This window comes from Ochlerotatus camptorhynchus, unplaced genomic scaffold (genome assembly GCF_037179485.1).
Source record: "Ochlerotatus camptorhynchus isolate MF236.1 unplaced genomic scaffold, CSIRO-AGI_Acam_v1.1 ptg000022l, whole genome shotgun sequence".
Taxonomy (NCBI): domain Eukaryota; kingdom Metazoa; phylum Arthropoda; class Insecta; order Diptera; family Culicidae; genus Ochlerotatus; species Ochlerotatus camptorhynchus.
In genome coordinates, this window is record NW_027040514.1 from 6,274,872 (window position 1) to 6,293,931 (window position 19,060).

The following is a 19,060-nucleotide window of genomic DNA, read 5'->3' on the forward strand; positions in this document are numbered from 1 at the left end:
ATATTCGTACGAATGCCTATCACCCACAAGCAAACGGCATCGTAGAACGTTTTCACCGAACATTGAAAGCATCGATAATGTGTGTAAACTCTAAGAATTGGTACGACGAACTTCCAATGATTCTTCTGGGACTAAGGGTGGCATTTAGGGACGACCTGCAGTGCTCGATTGCGGATATGGTTTACGGTCAGGCTTTACGGATTCCTGGTGAATTCTTTCAGTCTGCACCTGGAGATATCGACCGATCGGAGTTTGCCCAAATGCTTCACCGTACGTTCGACAATATAAAACCGCACGATACTAAACGTCATGGAGAACGACAAGTTTTTGTCAACGCCAATTTGAAAACATGTACACATGTATTTGTACGAGTGGATTCTGTGAAGCGACCGTTGCAGCATCCTTATGAAGGTCCATTCAAGGTAATAAGACGAGATGATAAGTTCTTCGACGTACTTATTTCTGGAAAACAGCAGCGCATTTCAGTCGACCGAATAAAAGCAGCTTTCACTTGTAATCCGGATTTGCAGAAATATCCTCAAGATGATCATCGTACGAAAGTTACACAATCTGGACATCGCGTAAGATTTTTGATGTAACTGGAGGGGCCCTGTGGCATCGCCCGGCAACACTGGTCAGCCTGGCTTCCATCGGGTCGTCGTCGAAGAAAAAGAACTCAAGCTGTCAATCTTTGCTACGCAGCTATCAACGCGCGAACGTGGTTGTTTTTCTATTGAAAGTAAAAATAAAGATTTTAAGTATTTCGTAACTAATCGTTCTTTATTCCGTGTCCGACCGCTACAGTCCTTAGGAAGGGCTTCGGTGTTGCGACCATCTGCTTCCCCTTGTACTGTTCGGCTGAACTGTTCCTCGCAGCGCATTCCTGCTGGAGAGTAGTTGACTGGCGTGCGCAGGGTGGGGCAATCTACATTTTCAAAGTTATGATAAAAAATATCTAGATTTCTTGATAACTTGATTTGAAGGTAAAATTGAAACCCTTTTATTGCGTCAATTCCTTAGAGATGGTGCCTGAAAATTGCACCACAAATGAAGGAACAAACTTCAATAAAAATTTAGGTCAAAAATTGCACCACATTGGTGAACACAAAAAAAAAATCTGGTGTAATTTTTTTTTATCAAGATTGTTCATGGAGGGTTAAAAGAAAAGGGTAAATTTAAGGTTAAAAAAATTCACCTTCGTGGTGGTAAATCGAAGAAAAAGCTTTTTCTAATGTTCTAATGAATGCAAAGCTTTCGATGAACATGAAATGAACAGAAAATTTCTGGTGGAAAACTTGCACTAGTCTGGTAAATGAAGGCACAAGCTTTATTTAAAATTAGGCTAAATTTAAAATTTCTGGTGGAAAATCTGCATCATTCGGGTGAACGGATGGGCAAGCTTTTCGAAAAATGTTTGGTCTTAAATTTGCTGAATGAGAAACAAATTTTAATAATAATTTCTGGTGTAAAATTTGCACCATTCTGATGATTGGAGGGAAGCTGCTTTACTGAAAATTTATGGTGAAAAATATGTAAATAGGGGCAAGCTTTATTTGAAAATGTCTGGTGGAAAATGGAAAAAGAAAATCGGCACCAATCAGAAGATTGGAGAAGCAATTTTAATTGAACATTAACGGTGGAAGATTTGCATCGTTCTGGTCAATTCAATTTTTCTGGTGTTAAATTTTCTGGGGGCAAGTTTGCATTGATAATTTCTGGTGTATGATTTGCGACATTCTGCTGCATGGAAATTGAAAATTACTGATCTAAAAATTGCACATTTCTGGTGAATGGAGGGGCAAGTTTTATTGAACATTTCTGGTAGAAAAACTACAACGCTTTGGTGAATAGACAGACAAATTAAACTTGATTTCCAAGAAGAACGTAAAGCGTATTGAATTCTGAGGACAGTTCCAAAAGAAAATATTTCTGGGAATGATTTCATGAAAATTCTGCGAATAATTTCTAGTGAATCCTGCAGATAGTTCCAAGATAATTTCGAAAAGAATACCGAGAGAATCAAATTTTGAATGAAATTCCAAAGGGATGTTGAGGAAAATTTCAAGGGAATTCCGAGGATAATTTTAAGCTAATTCTGTGAAGAATTTCTGGAGAATACAGAGGAAATTCTTCTGAAACTCCAAGGGAATTTTAGTTCCAAGGTGTTCTGAGTAAAAGTCAAGAAGAGTTCTAAAAATAATTCCAGAGGACTTCTGAGAAGAATTTCAAAAAAGCTCATAGAGTTCTAAAAATTTCGAAAAGAACCTCAAGGAATTCTGAGGATGGACTTTTTCGCAACTGTACAAAGACAGCTTTTGGATTCCTTAATTGAAAAGTGGGTATTAGTTTCCCATTGAACTTTGGTCTATTGTTGTGTTACTAAAAATTCGTCTAAGAATCTTGTCTGAAAATTTAAAGTCATTTGTTACCGTGGTTAAAAAGTTACAGCTGTTTATGTGCGTTGCAATAAATTCGGGTTTGTCCTTTACATCATCTTTAAAACATGTTGAATATTATTTTCTGTCACCCCGACTGGCGGTACTTTGGGATTCAATCCTTCGCACAAGTCGTCATTCCGTTAACAATCATGTACTCACTTGTCAAAATAGTTTTGTGCGCGTTTGTTCCAGTCGTTCAATATTTGTTAAACCTCTTTAATGATCGTATAATCCTTGGTATTTAGGTCAAAATTTGAAAAAAATAGAACTACAATTTTCGCTGAAAATGACCAAGTTCAACGTACTCGCAACGGTAATAGTTAAGTGCATATAAGGGCTTACAAAACCTTGAAATGGTCAAAAATAAACTGTAATGATACCTTCAAAATATACAAAAACGTACTGCACAACATTTCAGAAAGGTAACTGCATAAAAGATGGTACCAGTACCTTGAAGAATTTATTTTCTTTGGTTTATATTTTAAACCTGTAAAGAAGAGCATGCCGCAAAACATTATTACAACGATTCCTACAGGGTTCAGAAATTGGAAGAAAGCGACCGAGATGCTGGGCAAACACAATTGCAGTGATACCCATGTTGGTAGTATGGAAGCGTGGAAGAATTTCAAAATCAGGAAGGGTATCGACGAAGAACTGGACCACAAAATAAAAAAAAAGAGGTATGATTGCTGCTAGTAAGGCAAAGCGGCTACAAAATCGCTATATAATGGAACGTTTCATCGATATTATGCGCATACTTTGTAAAGGTGGCCGACCACTTCGTGAACATTCGGAAGGAGAGGAAAATGTGCCACCCAGCTGGTGACTAACTACGATCCTGTGCTGGAAAACCACTTGGCGGAAGGAGCCAAAAATTGCCAGTACACAAGTAACCGTATTCAAAATGACATGATTACATCGTTGCACAATGTAATGTTGCGGAACATTGCGAAATCCTTGCGAGGAAAACCAGTGGTAATCATTGCAGATGAGACGAGCGATTGTGGCTACAACGAGCAGTTGGCGATTGTCATCAGGTATATTGATAATGATCGGCCGACGGAAACATTCGTGGGTGTGAGACGGATGTTGAAAACAGACGCGACGACCATCTTCAATACTATTGCTGAGGTCCTGACAGCGATGCAGATTTCTTGGGAGCAGGTGTTGGCAGTGCCAGCCCAATGGCTGGCAGCACTGCTGGAGTACAAGCCAAGTGCAAGGACGAAAACAGCAATATACTTTTATGAAGAGCTTTGAGTGTGTTGGTTTATTTTCTTTTGACAGATACGCGTATTTCGTCTACTACTTGCAGACTTCATCAGTGCCAAGTACTCGACACCACTGATCAAGATTGGATTGATCAAGAGTAATACACTGTTTGTTCACTGCTATGCGCACTGTTTGAACCTTGTACTTGTCGACGCAGTGTGCATGCGAAAGGAGAATGCGATTCTTATTGGTCATTCATATCAGTTTGTCGGTGCTATCACCACCATCTGAAGTGACTTCAGCTGAATCCAACCACCAAGGCAACAACATTGCAGCGAATGTATCATTTCGGTTAAAGCCCTACTATTGCAACCATTTGACGAACTGATCATCATCGACATTGTCGATGGGATTAAATTGTCAATTCCATTGGCTGTCTGAAAGCAGTTTCCATTGAAGAAGATGAACCACCACCGGAATAAAAAATAAATAAAATTAGCTAAATTGAACAGTAGGGAAACAGTGGTGGGTGGACATCACCATCTCCCACGCACTTTGGAATACTCCCCATCCCCAGATTAAATGCACCATAGAAAAAACAATTGCCCCTCCTTCACAAGATTCCTGTGCACGCTAGTAAGTAGTTGTTAGTTAGAACTTAGGACGCCGTAGAGAGTAGGCTGTGCGTCGGTACGGCCGTGACGTTTGTTTTCTTTGTCGCGTTTGAAAATTTGGAAAATTTAAAATTAATAATTTATGTGTGATAGCTTGCCTCGTAATTGGAGCACATTTTCCGCGGTTCGAAATTCCAGTGATGACCTGTGTTATATTTATACTTGGGTGCTGATCCGGTCAACAACTACCATAGATGGACCTGGATTCGATTGCCCGGTTCTGGGTTGCCACCAAAGCCGAGATTCAAGATGTTATTTTCACGAGCAGCTCAATTCCTGGCGCAAATGGCCAATCATCAGCAACGGAAGATCTTCCATTCGGAACTCCGCGAGTGTACGTACATCGACGGTCTGCAGGACCTACAATATCCCCCAGCTTGTTCCTGGAGCCGCTGTCAAGCCACCAAACCCCCAACGTCCCATCGTTCAGTGCGATCATGTTGCCGAGGTAGGACTTTCAAGTGCCAGAAAGAAGCTTACAGCTGACAAACGTCAAATGGAAATCGGGAATTTGGTTAACATTGGAGGCATTTGGTGAGATCGGAGCGTTTGGTACGGTATGTCCACGCATCCTTCCACGCCTGAAGATTCACGAAATGCATCGCTGTTTAGATATACCGTGCCAGCACCATATTTGACACGTTCCTAATGATGACGCACTCGTCTATTTTGACAAAATATTTTTTTAAACCTTGTAACACCATCATCCCTAGAGCTCTGAAACTAATATTTGCAGAAGTAACATTTCAAACATAATTATTCAAAATAGTCGAACGTTATGGAGTGCGTCGATTTAGGAACGGCTTCGAATATGGTGCCTCCACGGTTTATTTGAACTCGAATCCTTTCACATAATCATCTTTGCGGCAAATGCAACGCAGTAAGCCTGGCCAATTTGATGTTTGTGTCATATCTCAGATATACTGCAAACATCAATGTTGACAAGAAAAATCATCAGGTCTTATCTAACCTAATGATTTTCCAGGATGCTTTCTCGTACTGGCTGCGATTGTATTAGATAAGATTAGATTAGATTAGATTAGAACTTAGGACGACGTAACCTTTGCCATGTGAGATGATTCTGTAGTCGTGGAAGTTTAAGTCGACGCTTTTGGATCTGAAATCGCTGAACTTAGCTTAGCGCCTTCTGTGTTTGCTCCAGGTTCTGATGAACTATGGTTAAAACTGGACCCTTCTGATTTGAAGCACATAACGGTGTGGTGTCTAGCCTTACATTTCCGGCAACTGAATTTTGAAAAGCATTCCCTAGCGATGTGGCCACGTTTCGGACAATTGCTGCAAAGAGAGTTGCTACGCAGAAATGACTCCCTGGAAGACATCGACATCTTAAAGAAAACAGGACAAATATATAATCCGTGGATGTCTGAGCAGGAAACATATTTTGCACCGTTGGATCGAACAGCATTGTGTCTTGCTCTTTGAACAACTGGTTTTCGTATTTCCTGTAGCGTAGAGTTCAGTCTTGTCTCTGGTTTAAGTGGTAGCGATTCAAGATCTGGATTCGCTGTTGAAGAAAATCCATCAAATCCTTGGCGGTGCCCTTGTCTTTAGCAGACGTGAATTTCCTCCCAACCGTGCCGAGTTGTAGGATCTAATGGGAACTGAGCAGCTCAACTAACACCAAGTTCTTGTATTCCGCAGGATCTACTACTTGATCGAATTCCTCTACCAGTCGTTGTAGATCATTAACTGAACTTGCTGAAGAAGTTTGCTGTTATCATAACGTTTCACCAACGTATCCCACGCAATTGAATAGTTGGCAGCAGTAATCTTCAGAGGATCAACGAGTGCCTTTGCCTCTCCTCCTAGGTATCCTTTGAGATAGTGAAATTTATCAACAAGTGGGAATTCAGTTTTGTGGTGAATCAGAGAAGTGTATACGTCCGTGAAGCTCAACCACTCTATATTCCCATCAAAATGTTGTAGTTGGATTGCTAGACGAACATGTTCCACAACGAAGCATCACCTCCTCGGACGGATTGACTTATAGTACGTACAGACTACAGAGTTATAACATGTTATAGCGCTATCTTGATGGTGGTTTCTGTGTTGCAATTATTTGACAACCGTTATAACATGTATAACTGCTCAGTCTGGACAGCGTTTTAGGGATGACATATCTTGCAACTCGCTCAGCTTGTCCAACAGGAACGATTTGACATCGAAGAAACGGGATTCGAATTCGGCCTGATGCTTCTGAATGGTTTCACTCTCTTCGAAATCTTCATGACTTTCTATCTCCCAAACAGTCTCCTTGATAGACTCCTATAGTTCTTCGAGACGCGCAATACGAACATTGATTTGATTAGCTGAGCCTGAAAGAGCCTTTAGTGGTTTCGGACCCTTTGGCGCCATGGTTGAATCTCGTTGACGCCGTTGTTTGCTTCAGGAATGGCAGCAGACGTTTTTCCAGACACTCGTTCACGTAAATTTCCTGGTTGATGGTCCCTGTTTTTCAAGCCACAGGTACAGATAGTCTGCCAAACCAGATATTTCTTAGCGAACTTCGACAGTTTCATATGCTTGAAAATGTCTGTCACCTGTCCTATGCCGGTTGCCGTCTCAAACTCCTGCCCAGGATGCTGTTTAAAGACTGCCTTGACAAAGGTTTCGCGTGCACGCGTGGATAACTTTGATGCGTTGCTCCTCTTGCTTGGACGCCATTTTGATAACAGAAGAGCAAATGTCAAAATCAAAATAACGGCATCATTCTGCACGCACACACCTACAAAAATGAAGACTGTTCAGGTTTGTTAAATGCTCGATTAAAAGAAATTCATTAAGTTTAAGACGACCAAACTTTCATAGTAACACCCTTTACATGTCCACGATGAACTCAACTTTTGTTTTGGGAAAACTTTTTTCAAAATTTGTTGTCAATATGCTTTTAAAAACAAAATTTAATCTAAATTGGTTGATGAGCGTTTTAGTAGAATAATTGTATACCTTTTACTCTCACTCTTTCACTTTCACTAATTCACTTTTACGTGCTTTCACTATCACTTTAAACTAGGTATAACAGATACGTATTTTGTTTACTACTTACAAACTTCTGCAGTGTCTAGTCAAGTCTATGACTAGACACTGAAGAAGTTTGCAAGTAGTAAACTAAATACGTATCTGTTATAGTTTAAAGTGATAGTGGAAGTGAATTAGTGAAAGTGAAAGTTATACAATAGTAAAAGAATTAAAAGGAAAACAGCGTAAAAGGTATACAAAATTTAATATAATTTTGATAATATTTCGATATCCGCAGACCCTGCCCGGGTAAAAATCAATAAATTAGCATATCGAACGTAACAATCGAAAATGTATTCGCCGTCAATTACTGCAGGTGTCTTTTTATGTGGTGATGCAGTTCAGATCTCGATTCAGATGGATAACTAAAAATATGTTCGCGGCACAAAAAAACACGCCAGCGCTGGTAATGCCTGGAAAATAATTGAGCTAATTAAATACACATTTACTCACGGTACATTTCAGTGGTGATGCGTTCACTATAGTCTAACACGAGGGGACTACACATCTAAATCTCAATACTAGATGCTCAAAAAATTTCACACTAGCGAATCAATCTTTGAAAACTCTTCTTTCAGTTCTCGCATCTACTTGCATCTTTTTACAGGAAATCTTCAGAATCTTCATTAATCTGCTTTCAGCGTGCACGCAGCTTGCCACAGCAAAACACAATCTTTTCTGCAACGTAGATAGAGTTGTCCCCCTCGGTCTAACATGTGTTTTTATACCTGGTCACGGTCGCACTTTACAGCTTCTTCTTCGCATTTTAAGCTTATTGCTTAGCGCATATCAAGAGCAAATTTTCATTATGTCGTAAGTAACATTCGCACCGATCCGAGAAAAATAAAGTTTTGCTTTGATGACCGAAAAGTTATTCCTATTTCCAATTAAACACATATAATCTCATAGTGATAGCAATGTTTAACATATTTAGTCGGGTTTTGATCATACAAAGGCAAATCGCTAGCTTTCATGCTAAGAAATACTGGTTTTTGAGTCAAAAGTTATTATACGTCGTTTGGTGGCCCCTATTGTTACTTAAGTCAAAGTGTATTTACCAGGATATTCGGGAGAATTATCAATTACGTCTCCTTACGTGCAGCCCATTCATCATTTTAGGTCCACCGAAATCATCTTAGCAACAAACAGTTCTATTTATTCACTTTAATAATGAGAAAGCGAAACGACGAAAGTACACTTTTCACGGGTTTCTCAGTGCTGTTACTTAAGGCAAACGGCATCTCCATAGAAATCGGGTGACTTAAGTAACATCGAAAACTATTTTGATCGGTAGGTGATTACGTCAAAAAGCAATTCGACTGGTAAATAAATTTAAAAATGGGATGTGATCCTATATTCGTACAGTATATAGTGTAATAGCAGGAGCATCGATTGACACTGATAGCTCGACTTTGTTTACCTTTGTTACATTCGACGTAATGAAAATTTGCTCTTGATATTAGATTATTGCGCACGGAAAAAAAATTTAAGTTCTTTTTACTCAATATTGAGTTGAGAGCCTCTCACTTGCACTTTTTACTGTTGTCAAAAAAGGTACGAGAGATTCGACCCAACGATATAGTTCAGCCCAATAAGTTACTTTTGAGTAAATTGCATATTCTCAAATTTACGTGAACTAAACTTAATTTTGGGTAGAATATACTTAAGAGTAAGTCATTTATTTTGCTGGTGTTAAATGGAAACTACTATATGCGATTTACTCATAATTGGGTTATTGGGCTAAACCCCGGAATTGAGGGAAAAGTACTTAATTTTGGTTAGTTTTTCATCTCCGTGCGTGCTCTCATCTTATAGCGAATTCGTTTATTATCGGGGTTGGAACCAGTTCCAACCCAGAGTGAAACCGAACTTTTTGTCAGTGCGAACCTCAACCTGAGCTGGGTTTTAAAAACAAACGATCAAACTGACGTTTGTCAGCAAACAAGCAGACCCAATCTTGATACCCGATCCAGGTTGGAACTGAATAATAAACGAATTCGCTATTAGTATTCTAGATGCACTTCCACAGTTTAATGATTGAGAGCTTTCGATGCCAGTACCATTTCTGCATTAGTATAATTGTGTGGCAAGTAAGGGTAGTCAAAAACAAGCCCAGGGAAGTCAAGAAATTTTCCAACCAGAAAAATGCCTTGACCGGACCGGGCATCCAGCCAGGGAACCCAGCCACCTCCAGCATGGTCTTGCTTTGTAGCTGTGCCTTTACCGACTGAGCTAAGGGAGGCCCTAACCTTTCAGTTGTAAATTACAGAGGCTGAATTGGGTCATTAGACCATTTGACAGGTTGTGTGCTTGATGGGAATAACTTTTCCCAAGTGTCGCCTCTTTCTGGATTTAGCATTTTTATTGTAAACAAACGAGTCTCACGGTTTGACTGTCTGAAAGTATCAGAAGTTCGGTAAACTGATTTTTAATTAACTGTGTGTGTTCGGTATTTCTGTTTACCGAATTCGGCGTTCATCTCTTTTTTTTTCATTCTACACTGAAACGAATACCATACCAGACAAACAGACATATCACTCGCAAGTTGTTAATCGAATACGCATTTAACGATCAATTTAAATGTTACTTAGTTGGTATCAATCAATACGAAACTAATGATTTTAAATTGGCTCACTACTTGACTAGCCTATTGGTCCCAAGCAAATCGATTAACGTACCCCATTATAGTCGAAATTCTAGTACTACACTATGTTTCTTTTGATTCGCTATGAAAGTTTGACAGATAAAATGAGGGGTTCGTGGATTTTCCTATGCTTCGAGGGGTTCATCGACTAGCTTCCCTAATAAAATTTGTATGGTTATTTTGCTTAACGACGTGTTTAGGGTATCATCCCAACCATTTGTGGAATAGTTCAATAATTTGGGTTATGGTTCGGGTATGGTGTTTTTTTATTAGGGTTGGGACCGAAGATAGTACCAGAGCTGAGCCAAAAAGTTGAGCTCGTTTCTTTGGGACCTTCTGGTCTTAGAGTTACCTCTATGGTAGTACCATAGAGATAACTCTAAGACTAGAAGGTCCCGAAGAAACGTGCTTAACTTTTTGGCTCAGCTCTGGTACTATCTTCGGTCCCAAGCTAATCGATGCACCCCTCGAAACATCCACGAACCCCTCAATTTATCTGTCAAATTTTCATAGCGAATCAAAACAAATATTGTGTAATACTAGAATTTCGACTAGAATGGGGTACGTTAATCGTTTGCTTGGGACCACTAGGCTAGTCAAGTAGTGAGTCAATTTAAAATCGTTTGTACACTATGTTTGTTTTGATTCGCTATGAAAGTTTGACAGATAACATCAGGGGTGTGTGGATTCATGCAGAACATGCAGGGGTGAGTGAAATAGCTTGGGACTGCTTGGGACCGTTGTTCTGGTACTGAGTGAGCCAAAAATAATAATGATTTTCTTCGGGAGTTACCTCTATGGTTAAACTGCCCCAACTAGCGAATACATTCAGCTGACGTTGAAAAAAGTGACAGTCAGCAATGGAGCGGATTCGTAAGAAGATTTTAAGGTCATCTGCATATGATAACCGAGGAGCTTGGATGACCAGATGCACGTCGTTGAAGTACAGTATAAAAATCAACGGTCCCATGTGGCTTCTCTGAGGTATACCTGATGTGGCGAAGAAGCTAGCTGATCTGCAATCTCCTGTGGCAATTGTTAATTGGCAACCGGTAAGATATGACCGAACCCAACTCAGAAGATTACCGCATACACCGAGCCTGCCGGGTTTAGCAATCGCAATAGCATGGTTCAACTTGTCGAATGCTACGGATAAATCTGAATAAATAACGTCCGTTTGATCCGATCCGACATGCCTTCGGTTATATACGATGTGAGACACAGCAGATTAGTGGTTGTAGAGCGGCCGACAGTAAACCCATGTTGATCAGCACTCAAATACTGCTTGCAATGGGACAGCAACGGATCCATAATCACTAGCTCGAATAGCTTCGAAACGGCACCACTTAACGATGTAATTCCTCGATAGTTATCCACAGCTCGTTTCCTTGAAACGGAATTAACAAGCTAGCAATATGCCTCTTCGAAAATACAGATGGAACCTTGGGGCAAGACAGCTTTCGATCATGAGTACAATCGGAGTTAATTTTGAGTAACTGTGAGTAACTTGCATTGTTCAACAACATTTATAGCAACCGTAACGGTACGCTGCTAAACTCATTTTAGCAGCCCTCATCATAGCGCAGCCATACGAGTAACTAAAATAGCAGTCGGCTTCTCGGTGAGAAGCGCGTTACCAAATTTAGCAGCCCGATAGCAGCGCGGGAGAAAGGTTGCTATTCGTAGAAATGTCAAAATGCTCACTACCGGTATGGACTACGGTAAGTAAATTGATAACCGAGCGGTGCCGCCGGGATGTTCTGAGGCATAACATCTCTGATCACGCCTTCCTTCGGAAGGGAAGTAAAGCCGTTGGTCCCCGGTTCATGAGTTGATGGGTCGATAGGTAGGGTCCAGGTGTGGGAGCTGCCTTCCTGGCGTCGGTAGCATTGGTGCTCAGCACGGAAAACAAGATCGACGGAAAACAAACCAGAGGAAAAAAAAATTGATAACCGCGATAGCAGCGACCGGTGTGGAGAAGAGTGACTAAAATGACAACGACCGTTACGGTTGCTCTTACACATAGCAACCTGATTGTTTGGTTGAAACCGATGCTGTCAAGCAAAGATAATTCAGTGACAACATTTCAAAGGGGGGTAATTGCATTTGTAAATTTGTAATACGGCAACTGCACTTTCATATAGCACGCTGCGAAACATTAGCAACCACATAATACGGATTCTGATGGACAATCACAAGAAGGATTCAGGACACTCCTAAAGGGATTCTGGACAATCCCTAGAAGACTTCGGACAATCTCTGGAAGGATTCCAGTCAATCGAAAAGGGAATTTATGACGGAGGGACTCTGAACTAGCTTAGGGGTGATTCCAGACAATTATCAGAAAAGATTTCATACACTCTCAGTATGGCTTCCGGACAACATCAGAGGGGACTTCGGGCAAACCCAACAGGGATTATGGACAGTCAAAAGGACGATTTCAGTTAATTTGAGGGGCATTAATGACAGTCCAGAGAGGATTCCAAATAATCCCAGAAAGGAATCCCTACAATTCCAGGGAGATTCCAGAAAATCTCAGGGGGGACTACAGTCATCCCAAATGGAAGATTCTGAACAATTCTAAGTAGCATGACAAAAAAGAGATGATGGAATTCCTCCAATTCCTTCGACGATCACTCATGTAATAGCGAATTCGTTTATTATTCAGTTCCAACCTGGATCGGGTGTCAAGATTGGGTCTGCTTGTTTTCTGACAAACGTCAGTTTGATCGTTTGTTTTCAAAACCCAGCTCAGGTTGAGGTTCACACTGACAAAAAGTTCGGTTTCGCTATAAGTGTCGGAATGGAATCAACTATGAAGTTAGCCAAAACTAACCTATTGTGACTTAGGATGAACAGCTACATAAAAACCGCATTCATCAATGTTCCATTTGTGCTAAATGTGGATGTCTTTTTCTAAGAGTATCAGGGAAAACAACGGAAGTTTATAGTGACAGTTTACCACTAGTCTGACTTTTTCTATAGAATTTTTTTCCGGAGATTTATATCGATCTTCCATTATGGAAGCTTGTAAATTTAATTTTGCTGATCACTGTACACCTCAATTATAGATAATAAGTAATGTTGAGTTTCCTTATGCCAGAAACTAATTCCACAGAACAAGAAGCCTCTTAAATCGATTTTGAGAGGTTTAGTATTAATTTTCATGAGCTTAAATAATATTAGGTTAAATCTAGAAATACTCAGAGGGAGAGATGGGCGGAGAGAATATTTTGAGCCAAATGAACTGTCAAAATCTGAACCAAACGAACATTCCCATTAGAATTTTTCCGAACATATCTTATTCTTACTACATTAAATTTGAGAGTATTGCAATCGAACAGAAATTCAATCACTTTTATGTTTCGTGTGCTTCTCAAATTCAACTAGTTTTTGGGATCAAAAACAATATTCTAACTCTATTGATTAATTGATCTTAGTTGGTTAATTAATGGCACCAAGAAATGTGCAATATATTGCGATGCACTCAAGATGCACTCAATTATTATTTTGCACGTCAATCGAATCGAAAGTGAAAGTCATTTGAAATGCTAGCTTCTAACAAGGGGTGTAAGATAATTTAGGTACAAATCACTGCTGCCGAATTGTATTTTGTTTTCTCCGCCCATCTCTCCCTATGAGTATTTCTAGTCAAATCCCAACTTATTTGGACTTGAAATCACACCACCACATTACGAAAATCTTCGAAGATCATCAATCCCTAGAAAGCAAAAGAGGCCTGGACAAAATCAATTTACCTTGGATCTTTTAAAAATGAAAACTTAATATTGCCGTTTCATGAACATCATGCTATATTAAAGTTGATAATGTAACGCCAAATGCTAAATTTTCTCTTAATTGAAAATATTTAAACAAAACATTCTGTCATACGGTGGTTGTTTCCAGAACTTCTTATGATGAAAAATACGAGACTACTTTGTTCATTTTTGAGTAAATATGAGCAACTCAAACCTACTCGCAGCAAATATATTTATTCTGAGTACAGCTGTCTTGCCCCTTGGATGGAACTTCATCAGGTCCACAGGATTTAAGGATGACTTGAGCAGAGTCGCGACCTTGGAAATCATCTCAGTATTAACATCAATTGCACCCAGTGTTTGATCATTTACTGGAACGTTCCTGGCAGCCAGGTTAATATGGTCGTCAGTTAGTATCTCATTAGTGCAAACCTGTTGGAAAAAAGGCGGCATATATCCTGAACGGTGGCAGCAACTTCTCCGTTGAATTCCATAGACGATGGGAGGCCAGATTCCCTGCGTTGCTGGTTCACGTAGTTCCAAAACGGATTTCGGGTTTAGCTTAAGTTTGCGCTGGATGCCTCGTTGGAAACTTGAAAAGCATTCACGACTGACTCGCTAGTACATGTGATTCAGATTCACATAATGTAATTTCAGAGGAAGCGTTAGATACTTCGGAAATCTTCTCAATGCTGCTCTCTTGATTGACTTCAACCTAGCTAGCTCTCTCGCCTGCCAGGGAGGGTGAGACACTTTTTGGTGAGTTCTTTTCGGGACGTGTCTGTCAATGGCATATGCCAAGACATGTGAAAAGGTTTGCGCTGCTGCTTCAACGTTATCTGGATCAAGGATGTTCTCATGCCATCTATGACGCTCTTCGAAATCATTCACGAGTTTGTCCTCAACAGTGACAATTAGAGGAGGGTGATGTGGAACTAGCTTAGCTAGTGCACAAGGAGCCGAGGAAATTGATGGAGCCCTGTCCTGTGAGCGTTGTTGCACTGTAGTTGTCGAGAAGGCTAATAGCTCCTGCGGGAAATGTAGAACTATCAGGATCTGGATACATGAATCCGCTATGAGATGGACTCCACGAAACGCCTGACAGTGAGTATCGATGAGTTCATTGTCCCGGACTCGATCAGAGCGAATAGAAATAGTGTGCGATCACCCAGATTGATGGCTGTCCAAACCTGCTCCACATAGTTCCATGAATCGTTCTTGAATAGGTCGAGTGGAGGGTCGGGGTATGGTGGCAAAAATATAAATAACAAGGGAAATTGATTTTTTAGGTTATGAATTAATACGTAATAAATTAATATAAAAAAAATAGTTTTAGGAAAAAAGCGCAGAATGAATAATAATTTTAAATATGGCCGAATTTGTTTTGCCCCTTCGGAATTTTATATTTTTTAAGAGAGTCCATACAAATTCAACCGTGTCAACCGAGAGTCCATACAAATTCAACGCAAATTTTCATTTAACTTCTCATAGGATAATTTATGCCTTCCAATGTTTCTGCAGCTTGTGCAATTCTCATTCCTTTACATTTCTGGCAGCTCATTTCCAGTGACACATAATTTAAACACACCACGCATTCTACCGTTTGTTTACAGTAGCTTCCCCCAGAGAAGCGAAATGTTTGCAAAAATATTTTCCCATAAACCGCTCGGCAACGTTTCTCAAGTGCAAGGTTTTATGAAGACGGCGGCTCATCCGCCCCGTCTGCCCGCCGCTACACGCCCAGTCTAGTCGTGAAATGAAAATAAACTAATCTATATTTGCACTTTGCTGCAACAGCGATGGACAGACGGTGTAGACCGCCGCTACGACTGAGACTGAGAACCGATCGACTCTCAGACCGGCTAAGTCGTCCGCGCGAAAGAGTTTACTGCCAACGGCAATCTGCAAGTGCGCTGTAATCCCGATTTACACCGAGCTTAACTGTGGCCCATCAACTATTGAACACCATACTATCATAACTTACTTACTTAACGTCCACCAACCACCGTCTGAGGTATTCAAGGTCAAGTTCAAGCACGCTGCATCAACTGAGAGGCACCGATATCTTTCGAACGACGGCGGTGACTTATAGCGCTTACGAACTGGTTTGGACCAGCCAGTCAGGATGCCCTATTTTGCGATGCGAAAAAAGTCCGTTTCTCCTCTAGAAATCTTCCCAATCTCGAGCAATTATTCCGCTGCGTGTGAACTTATGTAATCAGTGAGGTGTGTTTTTCTTTCTCGTTGCAGAATCTGTTTGACGACGTGCAAAATCAGCATCCTGGTGTTTGTGATTATCTTCATCGTGCTGCCGTTGATATTCAAGTTTTCCTTTGCCCTGCAGAAAAGCATTCTGTTTCTCACGTTCAGTAAGTGTGGGTATTTGGGTGAGTTTGAATAGAACTAAAATTTAGTCGGTTTCTTTTTTTTCAGTAACCTACCCACCAAACCTAGATCTCAAGAAACCGGAGAAGAGTGGGCTGTGTGCTACGCGGAATCTCTACGTCACCTATCGGGACCAGGAGGAGGATATCGATGTCGACGTCGCGGTGTGGCACGTGCTTCCTAATGATCTCGTCCGACGGTTCGGGAAGGAACTGCAAATTGATGAGGTAACTTGAGCTGATAAGAAGGAATTACTCCTCTCGAAGCTAATTGAGTCAATTGAACTTGATTACATTGTAAAAGCAAATGTCAGTTCAAGTGTACTTAGCACATTTTCCTATATGTACATACCAAAGAGCATGTGCGTCGTCGGTTGCGAAAAGGCAGAGCGTAAATAGAGCAACATATGCACAAAACAACGCAAATCTTGTTCGAAAGCGAAATTCTTCATAAGAAAATTAGGGCAAAACGAGTCGCGTGCGCTATAAATAGGATTCATGCTTCATCTCGCATTTTGCTTGTAAATCGTGTTAACGATCATTCATCTCTTTCCTCCGGTTTGCAGGCCACTCTATCCAACATGACGGCCCCGGAGGACGTGCGCGACAAAGTGGACAAGCTTGCCGAAAATGACTCATCCAAGTATGGTAATTTGGAGCGAATTCTTCACCGCTCGAACCTGAACCTGGCGGATGAAGCCACCCAGAAGGAACTGTTCGAAGAGACCCTCCGGGCCACCACCAATGACATTGTGCTGTACCTGCACGGGAACACCGCATCGCGGGGTGCTTCCCATCGAGTGGAATTGTACAAACTGCTCCGCAGTCTCAACTACCACGTGGTGGCATTGGACTACCGGGGCTACGGCGATTCGGCCGACATTTCACCCACGGAGCGGGGAGTCGTGTACGATGCGCTGGCCGTTTATCAGTATATCACTAGTATTAGTAAGAACCCGGTCTACCTGTGGGGCCACTCGCTGGGGACCGGAGTGGCCACGCATTTGCTGTCGCTACTGACCGATATGAGCTTGCCCGGACCGAGGGCTGTCGTGCTGGAGAGTCCGTTCAACAATATTCGGGAGGAGATTTGCGCGCATCCATTTTCTAAGGTATGATGTCTGTGCGAGATCACAAACGTTAATAACACTGAATCATTTTAGTTATATCGGCACCTCCCGTGGTTCGACTACACAATTTCCCGTCCCATGTACGCCAACGAACTGCGATTCGAGTCAGATCAACACATTGCTGAATTCAGACAACCGGTGCTGATGTTACACGCCGAGGATGATCATGTGGTTCCGTTCAGCTTAGGTTATAAGGTAAGTCATATCACTATGAATGAGAACTCGATGTGAATCAAAGGAGGGGATGCGACTGTCACCTAACTTGCATACATTTTTTTACGTTTGGAATCAACAATCGTTATAAATCATCAGGAAAATAGACTCCCTTTAATCGCATATCAGTCCCATATGGATTTTCGTCAATGTTAAGATAATAACGCTATCCACAATCAATTGACATTTACTTTCATATTACGTGACAAAACTACAGACGTTGATCATGAACAATATGAAAACAACATCAAGTCAGTGAGTCCCATCAAGCAAAGTAATCCCATCCTGAAATTCAATCGTCCAGAAGTCAAGTTACAGTGCTACTCTTTGAATCGCCATATTTTTCGCTGATAGACCAAAACATGCAAGCCTCATGGTAACTGATTTTTAAATATTTATATGGAAATCGAACTTCTTAACTTCAACTGTTAGTTGTTCTATGCCTCCTTTTTCCATACGTGACTGATATGGGATTATAGGTAGTATACTGTGCGAAGTAGTCACTTGTGTTTCTCATTGAAAGACTCAACTTCACTTGTTGATGGTTCATACAAGATTGATTTTATTATTCAAATTTAACTTAGCCTAAACTGGAGGTATTTGAAGTCATTATGTATTTGCTAGTCAATCAGCGATCGATACATAGATCGAGCAAGAGAGGGACAGATATGATCAAGAGAGAAACCACGCTGCGGCTTTCCCACGTTACATGTCGCATGGTGATAACGCCGCTTGGAAACAGGCGTAGTGCATTGGCATTAGTAATTAGATCCTTTCCTCGGAAATTGATTATGCAGTATGTACCTCGACACGTATTGTAGGGTGGTCGATGACTGACGACAGTTAGGGAATCTTGACTCAGCAGTGGCGCAGCAAATGCGATCTGCTGGAAATGAACAGAATTCGATGGCGTCTGTTACGCAGATGCCACAACTAACCACTTCATTCGAGCAGTTAAAAAATGACGTTTACTACCACTACCACTGAAATAAAACATAATTTTGAGATTTTTTTCTTCACGCGAAAAGTCATTTATACGTTTCATAAAAAAAAAATAGAAATTAGTTGGTCCAGTTTTGTGAAATCGCTGGTGGAAAATCACGCCAAAACTGCTTGACAAAGTGGTCAACTGCCTATAATCCCATATCAATCCCATATGGAATAAGTAGGCATTGAGAAATTGACAGTTGAAGTAACGAAGTGCAATTCCCATGTAAATATATGAAAAATCATAGTAAATTTATTCATATTTTTTTTCAAGATAAAATCAGTTAGGGGAAATGTTGACCTCGGCTATACCTTAACCTATTATCGTCATGGGGGCAAACAAAGTCCTAGAGCACTCACATTTGGCCAATAGATGCTCTGAAACACAATGTATCAACATGACCCAAATTGAGCTCTCAAGGACGTTGTTTACCCCCTGACGATAATAGGTTAAGGTATTGCCGAAGCCAACATTTCCCCTACCATGGTTTGTTATACCTACCAGCGAAAAATATGGCAACACAAAAAGCAGAACTGTAACTGGACGATTGAATTTCAGGATGGGACTGATATGCGATTAC

General features: G+C 40.8%; 1 protein-coding gene across 5 annotated transcripts in view; it reads left to right on the plus strand.

Annotated features, from left to right (window-relative positions):
* The window catches only part of LOC135705690 (lysophosphatidylserine lipase ABHD12), a 46,598-nt gene that overhangs the window by 20,866 nt on the left and 6,672 nt on the right, over positions 1-19,060 (plus strand). For 4 of the 5 annotated variants that reach the window (XM_065227501.1, XM_065227483.1, XM_065227493.1 and 1 more), the window contains 4 exons: positions 16,016-16,134; positions 16,199-16,377; positions 16,716-17,261; positions 17,313-17,474. In XM_065227501.1, coding sequence (XP_065083573.1) covers positions 16,016-16,134; positions 16,199-16,377; positions 16,716-17,261; positions 17,313-17,474 — 1,006 coding nt within the window. Of the gene's footprint in view, positions 1-15,606; positions 15,917-16,015; positions 16,135-16,198; positions 16,378-16,715; positions 17,262-17,312; positions 17,475-19,060 lie in introns of those variants that run through there. The other variant, XM_065227522.1, reaches the window with a different exon arrangement.